Consider the following 16,175-nt stretch of genomic DNA (forward strand, 5'->3'; position numbering starts at 1 on the left):
TACTTCCGGCTCTTCTTCCAACACCCCCAGCCTCAAAATCAAGTTGTATCACTCGATAGTGACCAAAGGGACTTCCCTGGTGGTCCAGTGGGTAAGACTCTGCACTCCCAATGCAGAGGGCCGGGGTTTGATCCCTGGTCAGGGAAATAGATCCCGCATGCATGCTGCAACTAAGACCTGGCTCGGCCAAAATAAATAAAATAATAAATAAATATTTTTAAAAAATAGTGACCAAAGACGCAAATTTTGGATTAGATGGGCCAAAGTTAAAATCTACTTTTAGATTTTTTTTTCCCCTTTTTTTGGCCTCTCCAGGCGGCTTGCGGGATCTTAGTTCCCCGACAAGGGATCGAACCCAGGCCCCCTGCAGTGGAAGCACAGAGTCCTAACCATTGGACTGTCAGAATTCCCTAGATGTGTGATCTTCACTCACCGCTTTGCCTTTCTGTGCCTCTGTTTCCTTGACGGTGCAATGGGGATGATGATCATCCCTACCTAACAAGATTTTGGGTATAAAGAGGTAAGTACAGCTCCTGGCATTATACAAGCACGTATACAAATGTAAATGCTGTTGTCTCTGAAGAGACAAGTCTGTTGCGAGAGGTCATCCAAGAAGTAAGTGCTGGAGCCAAGATTTGAAACCAGGCGTTCTAGCTTCAGAGATTAAGACCCCCTGGTTTTGCCCGTCATTTAACCCTAGGCAAATTCTTTTACTGCTCTGGGCCTCAGTTTCCCAGTTGGTAAAAGTGACTGGCTCTTGTGGCATTGAACACACATTTTTCAAAACAATAAAGTAATATAATGTATCCTCATTTTACAGGTGAGAAACTGAGTCTGGGGCTGGGGCAGGGGGTTGGGAGAGGAAGTCACTCGTTCAAGGTAACACAGTTAGGAACTAGCAGAGGCGGGTCTCGAACTCACGCAAGTGGAATTCCCAACTCTTCGACAGTCCTTCCCGGCGCTGCGTGAAGAATGGGCGCGCTGCTGGACTCGTCGCCGGGGGTTATAGGGAGACTAACCTAGTCACTCGAGGGTGTGGGGAGGTAGGGTTAATTGCGAGGGTGCTGCGAGGGGCCCCACTGATCCGGGACCAGGATCCCGGCGCCCCACACCATACCTGGACCAGCTCCAGGCGCTCGCGGTTCACCGCGCGAATGGAGACGGGAGGGGCCAGACAAAGCCCATACCCCTTTGCGTCACGTCCGGCGAGGCGGGGCTTCGGGGCCTTCCCCGGGAGTTGTGGGCGGGGGGGGGGGGGCGGGGGAAAGTATCGGTTAACCCCTGCTTGGCTGGGCGGGCTGGAGCTCCGCTGGCCGGAACCCGCGAGTCGGGGCTCCCCAGCCACACCCCTCGCGGGATTTAAAGGGGCAGGAGGGGCTGGGCCCGGTCGAATCCCGAACCTAGGGAGCGGGCATGAGGCGCTGCCCGTGCCGGGGAAACCTGAGCGAGGCGGAGGCTGGGGAGCTGCCGGGGACAGCCCGCATGGGACTGGCGGCGACGCGAGGGGGGCGGCGGCGGCAGCCGGGGCAGCAACGACCTGGGCCCGGCGCAGGGGGCCCGGCGGGGCAGCCGGAGAGGGGCGGTCCCCGGGCCCGAACCGAGGAGTCCAACCTCCACACCGAGCCCGAGAGGGCCGGCCTCGGGCCTGAGTCGGGGACCGACGGACAGGCTGAGCCTGAAGCAGCTGGCTCCGGGGCGGGGACGGAGCGGCCCAGCCAAAAGACGGAGCCAGGCAGGTCCATCCTCCGGACACATCCAGAAAGGAGCAGCCACTGGTCAGAACTGGAGACAGCCGATGACTGGACGGAGACTAGGACAGATGGCTTTTGGACTGATCCACACAGGTCTGACCTCCAGTGTCAGCCAGAGAGGGCTAACCTCTGGGCACAGCAAGGGGTTGATGGGCCCTGGGCAGAGCTAGAAATACATGGGTCACAGACCCAGCCAGAGAGGGCCAAGCCCAGGGCTGATGACCTCTGGACCCACCAGAACAGGTCCAGCGTCCGGACTCAGCCAGAAGGGGCCTCTCTCTCAACAGAGCCAAATGCTGATGGCTCTTGGAAAGAATTGTACACTGATGGCTCCAGGACACAACAGGATATCAAAGACCTCTGGACAGAGCAGCACATTGACGGCTCCCAGATACAACAGGATACGGAAACAACCTGGAAACAGCTTGACATCGATGGTTTCCCAACACAACAAGATACTGATGGCTTCTGGCCACAGCCTGGCACTGATGGACCCCAGACACAAGATACTCATGGACCCCAGACAGAGCCTGGGACAGACTGCCTTTTGGGGGAGCCCAACCAAGATGGCTCATTAGAGGAACCAGAACACGGGGAGTTGGTGACTCACCTGTACTCTCACCAGGAGTGTTGCCCCCTGACCCCTGTGCCCCGCCTCATCATCACTCCTGAAACCCCCGAGCCTGAGGCTCAGCCAGTGGGACCCCACTCCCAGATTGAAGGGGGCAGTGGAGGCTTCTCCTCTGCCTCCTCTTTCGACGAGTCTGAGGATGACGTGGTGGCCGGGGGTGGAGGTTCCAGCGACCCCGAGGACAGGTCTGGGGTGAGTGGGACCCATCCTGCCCTTGAGCCACATCCCCACAGATCCCGTATCCCCCGCCCCCGCCTTTCCTTTGAGAAGTTCTTTAGAACTCCACCAGCAATTTCATCTCCAGGCACCTCTTCCATCCGACAGCAGGGTTACTAACCCTCTCCAGGCAGCCTCTTGCTAATTCTCTTCATTTCCCCTCACCCACTGCCTCCGGTCCTGGGGTCTAAAATGGATGGCCACTGGCCAACTTCATGGTACCCAGGAATCCCTGAAATTGTGTGAATCTGTGTGTGTATACACATGTTTTTGCAGCAAGGGTCTGTGACTTCTGTTGGATCACAGTCTGTGACCCCAAACTCTAAAGAACACTAGTTTAGGCAGACAGAAAGGGTGTACTTTCTACCCCACTTTTCTAAGTCTGGGGCCTGTAGCTGCCTTAAAGGGTCATCAGCCTTCACCACCCCTTAGCTCATTCACTTTTGTAGAGAGTGAGCTCCCAGCTTTTATCAGATTCTCAGAGAGCTGTGTGAACCCAAAATGCTAAGGGACCCCCCAGCCTGGCCAGGGACTCTCCCATCTCCCCATTGCGTTGCCCCCCAGCTCCCCAGGGTGCTCCTGCACACTCTTGTTTACATCCTCCACCCTCATCCGCAGCTTGGGTGTGGTTCTCTGGTGGATCAGGAAGGCCATCAGGGCAGGTTCAGGGAGGGAGGGTCAGCGCATAGGCAGGTGTGAGAGCCTCTGGTGGGTCTGCCTGCTGGGTCCTCCCATTGTCCTGGGGCCCCTGGCTGGAGTCTGCCCTGAGCCCCCCTCAGCCCACATGCTTCCCTTTAGGAACGTGCTCACACATGTGGCCACAGATGTAAGAGATAGACCTGCCCCAGCCTGCCTGTGCCGGAGCCGAGGCGCTGACCCTCTGGGGCTCTCTGCCATTGCTGTTCCCTCTGCCTACTCCCTCATCTCCTTGGCATCTCAGAGCAGCTGAGCTGGAGTGAATGAAGAAACAAAAATAACAGCTATCACTCGCTCATGCCCAGCCCTGTGCTAAGCTTTCTTTTTTATTTTATGTTTTTCGGCCACACTCCGAGGCATGCAGGATCTTAGCTCCCCGACCAGGGATCGAACCCACGCCCCCTGCATTAGGAGCACAGAGTCCTAACCACTGGACCGCCGGGGAATTCCCTGTGCTAAGCTCTTTGCTTATATTAACTCATCTTAATCTTCACAGCAGCCCTATGTGGTAGATACTATGATCCCCATTTTATAGACGAGGAAACTGTGGTACAGAGACTCATCCAAGGTCACAGACCTTGGAAGACACAGAGCTGAGATTCAAACCCTTACTGAATACCAGACACTTTTCCAAGTGCTATATGTGTGTTAACTCTTTGAATCCTTATAAAAGCACTATAAGGGCTTCCCTGGTGGCGCAGTGGTTGAGAGTCCGCCTGCCGATGCAGGGGACACGGGTTCGTGCCCTGGTCCGGGAAGATCCCACATGCCGCGGAGTGGCTGGGCCCGTGAGCCATGGCCGCTGAGCCTGCGCGTCCGGAGCCTGTGCTCCGCAACGGGAGAGGCCACAACAGTGAGAGGCCCGCGTACCGCAAAAAAAGGAGAAAAAAAAAAAAAAAAGCACTATAAGATTGGGATTATTATTATTATCTGTATTTTACAGAGATAGGCCTAGAGAAGTGAGGTCACTTGCTTAGAGTTGGCCACGTCTGGTCAGAGCTTGGATTCTAACTCAATGCTGGCTTAGTTGAAAACCCAGTCATTTTCACCCCTGCAGTTTGTGGATCCGTCCCTAACTTGCCTTCCTCCCAGGCCTCCCTGTCTCCAGTGTTTCCTCATCCCCTAGAATCTGCCTCCAAGACCCAGCTCTGACTAACTTTTGAACGTTCCCGGCTCCGGAGTCTTCCATGGCTCCCCAGGGCCTGCCTGATAGCCATCAGGAGTTCAGTCCTGTGTCACAGCTTCCTGTCTCCAGGCTCCTTTCTACGTTCAGCTTCCCTTCTCCCCTCCTGATCCCTTCTGCTGCTGCAAGGGAGCCGAAGTACACACTGTTCCCTGAACATGTTGCAGCCGTCCTGCCTCCGCTCATTGCTCAAGCTGTTCCCACCACCCAGGATACCCCTCGCTTCCTTTTTGCTTCATTTTGAAATCCCATCTGACCTTAAAGGCCCAGCTACTTTCTCCCCCCTCCCCCGCCTGCCTTCCTTCTCACATCCATCCTGTCCTCCTAATCAGACAACAGACAGTCCCAGGGTCCCGAATTTGTGTTCGGCCCCATGTTGGCTTTGCTGGGAACACAGTAGTGACCCAGACACTGCCCGCATGGAGCTCCCAGGCCGGTGGAGGAGACAGACCCATCGCCAGGCAGTGACAGCTCAGAGTGCTCAGGGCTGGGATGGGGGAAGCCCAGAGGGTTGTGGGAGTCTAAAGAAGGTGACTGGCCAGACCTGGGGTATCAGAGAGGGCTTCCTGGAGGAGGAGGAGATGTGAGCTGAGGCCATGATGAAGCCACCTGAGAAAGCCCAGATTAACCATCAGATCTAAGAAAGAAGAGAGAGAAGATAATGAACCTGCTTATGATAAAAAAAAAAAAAAGACATTTAATCAACCTCTTTCAACCCAAGCTACATTTTTGGAGCACCTATTGTGTGTCAGGCCATGGCAGGGGACACAGTTGTAACCATGACAACCCCAGTCCCTGCCCTCAAGGCTTGTAATCTAGCAGGGCTGTAATGGATAAGCCCAGGGCAGTGGAGTCAGACCAGAGGTAGAACCCCAGCACTATGCTGTGTGATTTAAGCAGGTGACTTCACCTGTCTGAGTCTCTGTTTCCGCCTCTGTAACACAGTCAGCAGTCCTCCTGGGGTTGTGTTTTTAGGATTAAGTAGGTTATGGCACACTGAGCCTTTGTCATTGTGCCTGGAATGTTCCAGGTGCTTAGTAAACAGGAACCTTTATTCATCACCTCCTCTCCACGGCTGGCAGCTGGAGAGGGGAGGGAATAGCCCTTCCTGAATCCTTCAGTCCAACCCCTGCCTGTGTTTGACCTTCCCACCATCCATTAGATGTCTGCTAGGTAGCTGGGCTCTGGGGGGTAGGAGAGAACATGGCCTTGACCCCGGGGTGGGGGGAGATGAGCCACATAGCTTTTTTCTCTGGAGAGGACTCATTCTCCTGATCCTTGCTAAGGGCCTGCTGTGTGCTTGGACCAGAGAAGATATTCGTGTGTGTGCGCGCGTGTGCACACGTGCGTGTGCGTGCATATGCAAATGCAATGAATCAGGCAGTAACCAGGTCTCAAGAAGCTCTTGCTTGAGTCCACATGATACAACTAAATCCTTGTTTTCTGTTTGCTTCTCTGTTTTTTTGTTGCTCTCACTCTGTTTTTCTCTGCATCTATGTTTCTTTTTCTTTCTCTGTCATTACTTTGTGTCTCCCATTCTGTCTTTCTATATTTCTTTCTCTTCTAGTAACTCTGTGCCTATCTCTGTGTCAGTTGGAAGAGGTCAGGATTTGCTATAGTGACAAACAGCCCCCAAACTCAGTGACTTGGAACAACAAAGGATTTTTTTTTTTTTTTTTTTGGCCCCGAGGCTTGCTGGATCTTAGTTCCCCAACCAGGGATTGAACCAAGGCACTTGGCAGTGAAAGCACGGAGTCCTAACCACTGGACCACCGGGGAATTCCCAACAAAGGATTATTTTCGTTCCTACTTCACATTGACAGTGGGTCAGTGGTGGGTGAGGCGGCCCTGCTCCATGCTGTTTTCACTCGGCCTCTGTTTCTCTTCCTACAGTCCCCCACCCCTTTCTACACTAGGGAAAAGAACATGGAGAGTCACTCGTTGGCTTTAAGGCTTCCACCCAAAAGTGACACTTCTGCTCACATTTCATTGGCCAAAGCTAAGTTCAAGAGGGCAAGGATATCCCTGGTAGGGGGACAAGCTGGAACTATTTGGTAAGCAGCTGTCATGACTGCTGCAGTCTCCATCTTTGTCCCTGTCTGTCTTTGTCATCACTTTGTCATCTGTCTCTGTTTCTGTCTCTCTCTGTGGTTCGGCCTCCATTCATCAACTCCTGCCTTTATCATTTTCCCTGGAAGGTCTGACTTAATTCAGGGACAGCAGGCTTCCACCTTTTTGGTGTATATATGTCGGGGGACGATTTGGGAGTTGCTGGTGACTGCAACACAACCTAGCCTATCTCTACTCCTTCGAGAAGGACAGAGAGACACAGATACAAAGTGATGACACCGAGACAAATGGCCAGAGACTCTTCTCTGCCTTTCTGAGGCCTCTTGGGAGTTTGTGATTGCTGAAGTCAGTGAGCTTTGCTCACCGCAACAAGCTTGGGCCCAGGGATGCCAGGAAGCCCCCCTAAGGAACCCAGGTCCACCTTGGTTCCCTCTCATGGCAGCAGCGCCATCCCCCTCCATCCCCGTCCTTAGCCCTGACCCCACCCTTTCTGCCCCACACAGAACAAACCGTGGAAGAAGCTGAAGACAGTGCTGAAGTATTCGCCCTTCATGGTGTCCTTCCGAAAACACTACCCTTGGGTCCAGCTGTCTGGACACTCTGGTGAGTGCGGGGGGAGAAGGGTGGGTGGGTGACAGGCAGGGCTGGGCAGAGACGCCTGGGCGGGGAAGGAACTGCCGTTTGTACTTTAGTTCCCCCATCTGTAAAATGGGCTTGGTGACAGTCTCCAGCTTGTGGGGCTTTTATGGGAAGTGCTTAGGCCTGGGCTGGGCCATTCATACATCAGGATGGAGGGCTGTTTCCTGTTATCCCGGTGGCAGGGGGCAAATCTTCGACCATGGGGACAGATGGGCCTGGGCTCAAATCCGAGTTCCGCTCTCTATTTGTGGATGACCCTGGGCAAGTCACTTTCCCTCACTGGGCTCAGTGTCCTCATCTGTAGTGTGAGATAATCGTACCTCCCTTGCAGGGTAAACTAAAGCGTTAAAATCAAAATGTATATTGAGATTGAGAGACAGACCCCTCATAAATGGCAATTACCAGTGCCTGTCCTCACCCTGTGGCCAGAGCAGAGTAGGCCCCCAATAAACAACAGCTATAATGTTTTTTCCCCAGGACCTAGCACAATCTCTTTAGCACATAATAGCACAAGGCCTAGAATCTAGCATTTTTGGTAAAGGGCTAGATAATAGATATAAACTACTCAACTCTGTTGTTGCAGCACAAAAGCCTCCGTAGTTAATATATAAACTTGTGAGTGTGTCTGTGTTCCAATAAGCTTTTTTTACAAAAACAGGCTGTTGGCTGATCTAGACCAACTGTACCCACCAGCAAAGGGAGGCAGGAAGGGAACTTATCTGCCTGTTCATCCTTAGAACTGAGTCAGAGAAAGGCAAGGCCCCCCTAAAACTGTAAACACAGGCCTGCCATCTGTATGTATGCTAGTTACTATTGCTGAGTTTAAAAAATACCAAAAATGAAAAACTCAAAACTTAGTGGTGGTTTAAAAAAACAAACAAACAACTTAGTGGAATAAAACAACCATTTGATTACACTCATAAGTTTTGGGTCAGAAATTCAGACAGAGCATGGCAGGGCTGGCTTGTTGCTGCACTGTGATATCTGGGAATTCAGCTAGAACAACTCGAAGGCTGCAAGCTGGAGACCTTCGGAGGTTCATTCATTCACACACCTGGCAGTTGATGCTGGTTGTTGGCTGGTTCTCAGTTGGGGCTGCCAGCTGGAACGCCTATATGTGACTTCTGTGTGTAGCTGCTTGGGCTTCCTCACAGTATGGTAGCCTCAGAATAATCAGTTTTCTTACATGGTAGCTCAGGACTGAAAGGCAAGTGTCTCTGCCAACAAAGTGTAACCTGCATCTCCTTTTATGACTTAGATCTGAAGTCACAGTGTTGCTTCTGCCATAAGCCCTCTCAGATTCAAGAGGAAAAGAATTAGATTCCACTTCTTGATGGGAGTGGCAAAATTCTGGAAGAGCATGTGGGACATGAGCTACTTTGCAGCCATCTTTGGAAAACATAATCTGAAAATACTATCTGCCTCAATAAGAATTTGTAATACTAATCTACACTATCTGCATGGCCCACAAAATGCCAGATTTGTAAATGAACAAGGCCCTGATTGTTAGCACTCTGGGACTCCAGGCAGAAGCAAATGCAAATCTGCTTTGGAGAGTCATGCTCTTGACTCAGATCTCACAAAACTTCCCATTGCTGATGGAGAGCTCATAATCCAAAATTACAAAACAAATGAGGACACAGTGTGCTGTGAACAGGACTCTGTTTAAACAAAATGCAGAACTAGGTCCTTCCTTCACCACCTCTGGCCAAGATTTTGAGAATTGCTGGTAGGGAGAGAAAGTCTTGCGGAAGGGTCAGGCAAGATGATGGTGGCCAGGACCTGACACCTACAGGAGGTGGGGGGATTCTCTTGCTCATTCAGTTTTTGACCCTCTCATTGACTGCTGCTCATAGGGAACTTCCAGGCAGGAGAGGATGGTTGGATTCTAAAGCGTTTCTGTCAGTATGAGCAGCGCAGCCTGGAGCAGCTGATGCGCGACCCCCTGCGACCGTTCGTGCCAGCCTACTATGGCATGGTGCAGCAGGATGGCCAGGCCTTCAACCAGATGGAAGATCTCCTGGCAGACTTTGAGAACCCCTCCATCATGGACTGCAAGATGGGCAGCAGGTAGGTTCAGAGGCAGCTATGGGGCAGAGGTGAAGGGTCGGGGGGACATTTTTGAAGATAGCACCAAGCCAATTTTCAAAGCGGTTGTACCAGCATCGTTTCCCGCCATCAGTGTATGAGAGTTCTGTTCTGTCTTCTCATCAACACTTTGTATTACCTGTTTTATTACTTTTAACTATTCTGGTGAATAGTTATGGTGTTAATTTCAATTTCTCTGATGACCAAACAACTTGGGCATTGATTGGCCATTTGCATATCCTCTTTTGAAAAGTGCCCATTTTTCTACTGGTCTCTCTTTTTCTTTTTATTATAAATAATTCTTTGTATATTCTGTATACAAGTCCTTTGCTGGAGACACACACACACACACACACATACACACACACACACACACACACTCTCCAACTCTCCCATTTCACTCTCTTAACGTCTTTTGATAAACAGAAGTATTTTTTAAAATTAATTAATTATTTAGTTAGTTTTGGCTGCATTGGGTCTTTGTTGCTGCGTGTGGGCTTTCTCTAGTTGCGGTGAGCTGGGGCTACTCTTTGTTGCAGCTGCAGTGCACGGGCCTCTCATTGTGGTGGCTTCTTTTGCTGCAGAGCACGGGCCCTAGGCATGCGGGCTTCAGTAGTTGTGGCTCGCAGGCTCTAGAGTGCAGGCTCAGTAGTTGTGGTGCATGGGATTAGTTGCTCCACGGCATGTGGGATCCTCCTGGACCAGGGATTGAACCCGTGTCCCCTGCACCAGCAGGCAGATTCTTAACCACTGTGCCACCAGGGAAGTCCCGAGAAGGGCTTTTAATTTAGTACAGGTTGTCAATTTTTTTCATTATGGTTAGTAGCTTTGTGTTTAAGAAATCGGCCTACTCTAAGGTCACAAAGGTCTTCTCCTATGTTTTCTTCTACAAGCTTTGTTTTAATTATCACGTTTAGATCTGCAATCCACCTAGATTTAATTTTTGTATATGGTCTGAGGTAGGGATCGAGATTCATTCCCCGCTCCTCACTGCCATATGGATATCCTATTGACCTAGCACCATTTATTGAAAAGACTGCCCTCTCCCCACTGAATTGTGGTGACTTCTTTGTCATAAATTGGGTGAACGTACGTGTGTGTGTTTGTGGACTCTGTTCTGGTCCATTGATCTATTTGTCTATTCTTGTGCCATGCTGTCGTTTTGTAACATGCCTTGATATCAGGGAGTGTAAGTCCTCCAGCTTTGTTCTTCATAATTTCCCTTGTTATATCCTCTGTGTCCCAGGACCTACCTGGAGGAGGAGCTGGTGAAGGCGCGAGAACGGCCCCGGCCCCGGAAGGACATGTATGAGAAGATGGTGGCTGTGGACCCTGGGGCCCCCACCCCCGAGGAACATGCCCAGGGTGCAGTCACCAAGCCCCGCTACATGCAGTGGAGGGAGACCGTGAGCTCGACCTCCACCCTGGGTTTCCGGATCGAGGGCATCAAGGTGAGGGCCAGGAGCTGCTAGCCTGTTTGTAGAGAGCTAAGAGCTAGATCTGAGGCAGGGCTTCCCAAGGAACCAGGGTGTCAGAGAAGGCAGGAAAGAAGCAAGATCTGGAGAGAGAGCAGGAGACTGCAGAGGATGGAAAGATGCACTAGGAGGGCTCCTGCTTCTCTCTTACCCCTGTGTCTATCACAGACCAAGTTTTGTTTATCCATCTGCCTGAAGGTCTCTTGATTCCATCTTCTTTCCCCTCCCCAAGACCAAGACCCTGTCCTAGTCCAGCCGCATCTTCTCCTGACTCAGCCTCCCTGGCCTCCCAGATGCTGGTCTCACCTCCTCTGATCCATCATCCAGCACAGCAGCTGGAGGGGCTTTTTCTTCCTTATGGAGAAAAATGTTCTCTTTTCTTCTTTATTTCTTTTTTCAAAAGTTGTTTATTTTATTTATTTATTTTTGGCTGCGTTGGGTCTTCGTTGCTGTGCGCGGGCTTCCTGTAGTTGCGGAGAGCAGGGGCTACTCTTCGTTGCGGTGTGCGGGATTCTCATTACGGTGGCTTCTCTTGTTGTGGAGCATGGGCTCTAGAACGCAGGCTCAGTAATTGTAGCTCGCGGGCTCTAGAACGCAGGCTCAGTAGTTGTGGCGCACGGGCTTAGTTGCTCTGCGGCATGTGGGATCTTCCCGGACCAGAGCTCGAACCCGTGTCCCCTGCATTGGCAGGCGGATTCTTAACCACTGTGCCACTAGGGTAGCCCCTTTCTTCCTTTTTTTTGTAAATTAAATCTAACTGTTTGAATAGCTATTCACACAGCTTGAAAGTCAAAACAATATTATAGAAGGGTGTAGAGGAGGAATCTCTCTCCCAACCCTTTGCCGTCCTTCCCATTCTGTCCCTCCACCACCCCCTCCTCATGGGGAGCCACTTTATCAGTTTCTTATATTTCTTCCTGTATATACAAACAAATGCAGTTGTATATACTACCTTTTCCTCCCATTTTTTAATTTATTTATTTGGCTGAGCTGGGTCTTAGTTGCAGTATGCAGGATCTTTTTAGTCACGGCATGTGAACTCTTAGTTGCGGCATGTGGGATCTAGTTCCCTGACCGGGGATTGAATCCGGGCCCCCTGCATTGGGAGCATGGAGTCTTAGCCGCTGGACCACCGGGGAAGTCCCTCCTCCCTTTTTCGTTTTTACAAAAGGTGGCATAGTCCTGGAGAGTTTCCCATATCATTTCGTAGAGAGATAGGAGATCCTCTTCCTCCATCCCTCCCTCCCTCCTTCTCTTCCTTCCTATTCCTTCTATAATAGCTCTTTGTGGATGTGCCACAGTCCCCTATAGATGGCACAGTGAAACACTTTCATTTCTTTGAAAGGGTCCTGTTCTCTCCTGCCACAGGCCCTCTGCACATGCTGTTTCCTGTGCCAGGAGTACTTTCCCCCTGTTCCCCTGGTTGACTGACTCCCAGTCATTTTCCTGACTCCTTCCAAATTTCACTTCCTCTGGGAAGCCCTCCTTGAGTTCCATTCGACTAGTTCAGGGCCCTCTCTTTACCTCCTTATAACTCCCTATGCTCCATTATTCTTATCTCCCTTTGTGATGATCTTATTCAGTATTTGCATCCCTCATCTGTGCTGTTACCTGTGCTGTTACCTCCATGTTACCATTGCCTACAGGGCACCTGGCACAGCATGGCAGAATGACTCGGGGGGCTCTCTGTGCCCCTCTCAGACAAAAAATAACATTAGTCTCTTTTACTGAGTGCTTACTTACTATGTGCCAGGCACTGTGTGGTGTATCCTACACACCCAATCTCTCCTCCTCCTTATACCAGCTTTAGGAGGTAGATACTAACACAATTCCCATTTTCCAGAGGAGGAAATCAAGGCTGAGGCAGGTGAAGTGACTTGCTTAACGCCACCTAGCTAGGAGTTAGCAGAGCCATGATTCAAAGCCAGATCCACCCAGCTCCAAAGCCCACTTGGCTAGACTGGCTCAACCAGGGGGTTCAAGGTTAGACTTGAAGTACTGGTTGCTCAGGAATATGACTTGGGGCTAGGGCAGGTGGGCTAGCTTCCCCTGAACAGCGAGTGAGCCTGGATGTGGGTAGGTGGCCCCTGGAAGTGCCTGAGGCTGCTTGGTGTTGGGCGTGGGAAGGAAAAGGTATGACACCCCTCATCCTGTAGAAAGCCGATGGGACCTGCAACACTAACTTCAAGAAGACGCGGAAGCTGGAGGAGGTGACAAAGATGTTGGAGGACTTTGTGGATGGGAACCGCGCAATCCTGGTGAGCGGGACACCTATGCCCCCAAATTTAGCAGCTTAGGACCACCACCATCGTTGTTCCTCCCACGTCAACAGTCTTTTGCCTTGGGCCGAGGTTGGCTGACACTGGCTGGCATTGCTCACCATCAGGCCAGCTGGTGGGAGGGCCCTGCTCTCATGTCTGGTGGCTGCCTCACTGTCTTGGCTCCTGGCTCCATCCAGCAGACCAGCCTGGGCTTGTTCTCACGGTGGAAGCAGCGGGCCAAGAAAACAAGTGAAAAAGCAAAGCCTCTCGATGGCTAGGCTCAGAATGGCCACCATCATTCTCGCCATGTTCTATTGGCCAAAGCAAGTCATTGACCAAGACTAGATTACAAGGGAAAGACTCCACCTCTTGGTGGGAGGAGCTGCTAGGAATTGTGGGTATTCATGTAATCTACCAACCACACTCTTTTTTTTTTAAATTTTTATTTATTGTGTTCATTTATTTATTTTTGGATGCATTGGCTCTTCGTTGCTGCACATGGGCTTTCTCTAGTTGCAGGGGCTACTCTTTGTTGCAGTGTGCGGGCTTCTCACTGCGGTGGCTTCTCTTGTGGTGGCACACAGGCTCAGTAGTTGTGGCGGCACACGGGCTCAGTAGTTGTGGCTCATGGGCTCTAGAGCACAGGCTCAGTAGTTGTGGTGCACAGGCTTAGTTGCTCCGTGGCATGTGGGATCTTCCCGGACCAGGGCTCGAACCCGTGTCTCCTACATTGGCCGGCGGATTCTTAACCACTGTGCCACCAGGGAAGTCCCCAACCACACTCTTGTCTGTGCCACCCTGATGCATCCAACCCCTGCCCCCGCTCCACCTCCCATTTCCCCATGGCCCCCTTTATCCCATTCTGGCTGGGGTATGCCTACTCCTTTGTGGGTATGGGATGAGGTCAGATCTCAAGGTGGGTAAGGACCCACAAAGTCCATAAGCTAACCAAGAAATCCTCCCTCTCATGCACAGAAGCAGTATGTGGCACGCCTAGAAGAACTTCGCGAAGCTCTGGAGAACTCCCCCTTCTTCAAGACCCACGAGGTGCGAGCCCCAGCCCCCATGGGAACAGAGGGCCCTGTGTGAGGGGGAGTGTCGGGGTCCAGGTGGTACCCAGCAGAAACCACCAACAGGGTCACAGGCCAAATCTATAAAAGGAAGCCCCGAGTCTGGGGGTTTGCTTCTTTAGGGTAGGCAGCACGAGGGATTTCAGGGAGGTGGGACAGTTAGGAGCATGGACCCCAGCCAGGTGGCCTTGGGATGAAGGCTGGCTCTGCTGGGTGACCCTGGGCATAGGACCTACCCTCTCAGGCCTCAGTTTCCTCCTAACGTGGGGAGGAACAATAGTACCTTCCTTACAGAGCTGCTGAGGCGGGAGATGAGCAAATGCAGAGTGCCATGAGGAGCGCAGAAGTGCTCTTGACTCGTAGCTCTTGTGATTATTTTATACCCATGATTATTTACAATTACTGTTACCTGCCTTCCTCATTCGGTGGCTCTCCCCACTCCCCTTTCCTCTCTCTCCTTTCCGCAGCCTGTGTCTCTTTGGAAACATTCATCTCTCTGGGGCTGTCTCAGAAAGTCCGTGGTGACGTCACTGTGTCTGTCTCCAAGTTCTTCCGCCTCCCCCCTCAAGCCCCTCTGTCCTCTCTTTCCTGGTATCACTGACTTCTGAAAGAGCACCGATCTGGGCGTCAGGCCAGCCTGTGTTCGAATCCCAGCCACCTGAGCCTGGGCAGCAGCTCCGCAGGCCTGTCTCCTGACCTGTAGGACAGGGTAACAGTAGCACCTGCCGCATGGGTGTAACGAAGGTTAAGTGGATTAATATAGTTAAAGCCCAGCCCATAGGAACCCTGCAGTATGTGCCAGCTTTTATGGTCACGTTTGTTATCACCAAACATCACCCTTATCACCCTTGTTACTGCCTTTGAGCTTTACACGCAAGTCACAAAGAGGAGGCCTGGGGACCCCACCTCTTATGTCCTCAGGTTTGGTTTCACCTGCCCGGTGACTAAACATTTAAAAAAAATTAGTTGCCAACATTGAAAACATGAGAGTTCACACTAAAATCGGGATTTCCAGTTTCTCTTGACACCAAGAGAGACATGGTAACCCTGGGCCGCTCGCCACATGCCAACAGCCATCCAGAGCTGGGCAGCGTCTGCCTCTTCTGACAGCCACCTGCTCGCCTGCCCCGTCACCCGGGTTCTCTGGGAGCACTGGTGTCTGAAACCCGCCTAGAAAAAGGGAGAGGCTTGCAAACCTGGCGTTAGATGAAGGGAAGGAATATATTTCTAACTAAAAAAGAAAAAAAACAGTATCTCCGGAGGGCTGTGTGGCCAGCTCCACGAGGCAGCTTGTGAGCTGTGGAACGTGGAATGCTGCAGTGACCCCAGGAGGCGGGGCAGTTACCATCACCCCCATTCTACAGATGAGGAAACTGAGCCGGACAAAGGAAGCCACTTGCCTGGCGTCACCAGCAGCAATCAGCTGGGGCTGAGTGGTTGCTGCCCCTTCCCGCGGGGAGGCATTATCCACTCCCTCAGTCCCCGCCAGGCCCCCTGACGGCTTCAGGATCCTGCGGGCATTTGAGTTTGTACCCCAGCTTGAAAAAGGATAACAGTTAACACTGTTGTGCATTTGTTTATACGGGCAACTCTTCTAAGAGCTTTCTGTGGATTAATTCACACATATAATATGCACAGCAACCTTTGAGGTAAATGGTACTCTTATTCTGTTATTCCCACTTTGTATATGAGGACAAAGAGATAAGGAGAAGTTAAGTCCCCTGCCCAAGGCCACACAGCCATAAGTGGCAGAGCTAGGGTTTGAACCCAGGCAGCCTGGCTCCAAAGTTCATGCCGTCAGCCACCCTGCCCAGCAGTCAGTGGGGCCGGGACCTTGGCCAGTGCCTGCCCCTCCCTCTAACCTCCTGCCTCTCCCTCTGCAGGTGGTAGGCAGCTCCCTCCTCTTTGTGCATGACCACACCGGCCTGGCCAAGGTCTGGATGATCGACTTTGGCAAGACAGTGGCCCTGCCTGACCACCAGACGCTCAGCCACCGGCTGCCCTGGGCTGAGGGCAACCGCGAGGACGGCTACCTCTGGGGCCTGGACAACGTGATTCGCCTCCTCCAGGGCCTGGCCCATAGCTGACCTGCTCA

At 51.9% G+C, this 16,175-nt stretch overlaps 1 protein-coding gene across 2 annotated transcripts; it reads left to right on the forward strand.

The window, feature by feature from the left end:
* Nucleotides 1-1,413: 1,413 nt before the first annotated feature.
* Nucleotides 1,414-16,167, forward strand: ITPKC (inositol-trisphosphate 3-kinase C; the record flags this gene model as incomplete). 2 transcript variants are annotated; one of them, XM_079724314.1, is made up of 7 exons in its annotated part: nt 1,414-2,574; nt 7,051-7,150; nt 9,043-9,256; nt 10,521-10,725; nt 12,906-13,007; nt 13,986-14,057; nt 15,964-16,167. In XM_079724314.1, the coding sequence occupies 7 exons, from the start codon at nt 1,414-1,416 to the stop codon at nt 16,165-16,167; spliced, it is 2,058 nt and encodes a 685-aa protein (XP_079580440.1). The 2 variants fall into 2 exon arrangements, with proteins under 2 accessions (XP_079580440.1, XP_079580441.1); XM_079724315.1 differs by lacking the exon at nt 13,986-14,057.
* Between the last annotated feature and the right edge of the window lie 8 nt (nt 16,168-16,175).

Source organism: Hyperoodon ampullatus, assembly GCF_949752795.1.
Source record: "Hyperoodon ampullatus genome assembly, chromosome: 18".
In the NCBI taxonomy this organism is placed as follows: domain Eukaryota; kingdom Metazoa; phylum Chordata; class Mammalia; order Artiodactyla; family Ziphiidae; genus Hyperoodon; species Hyperoodon ampullatus.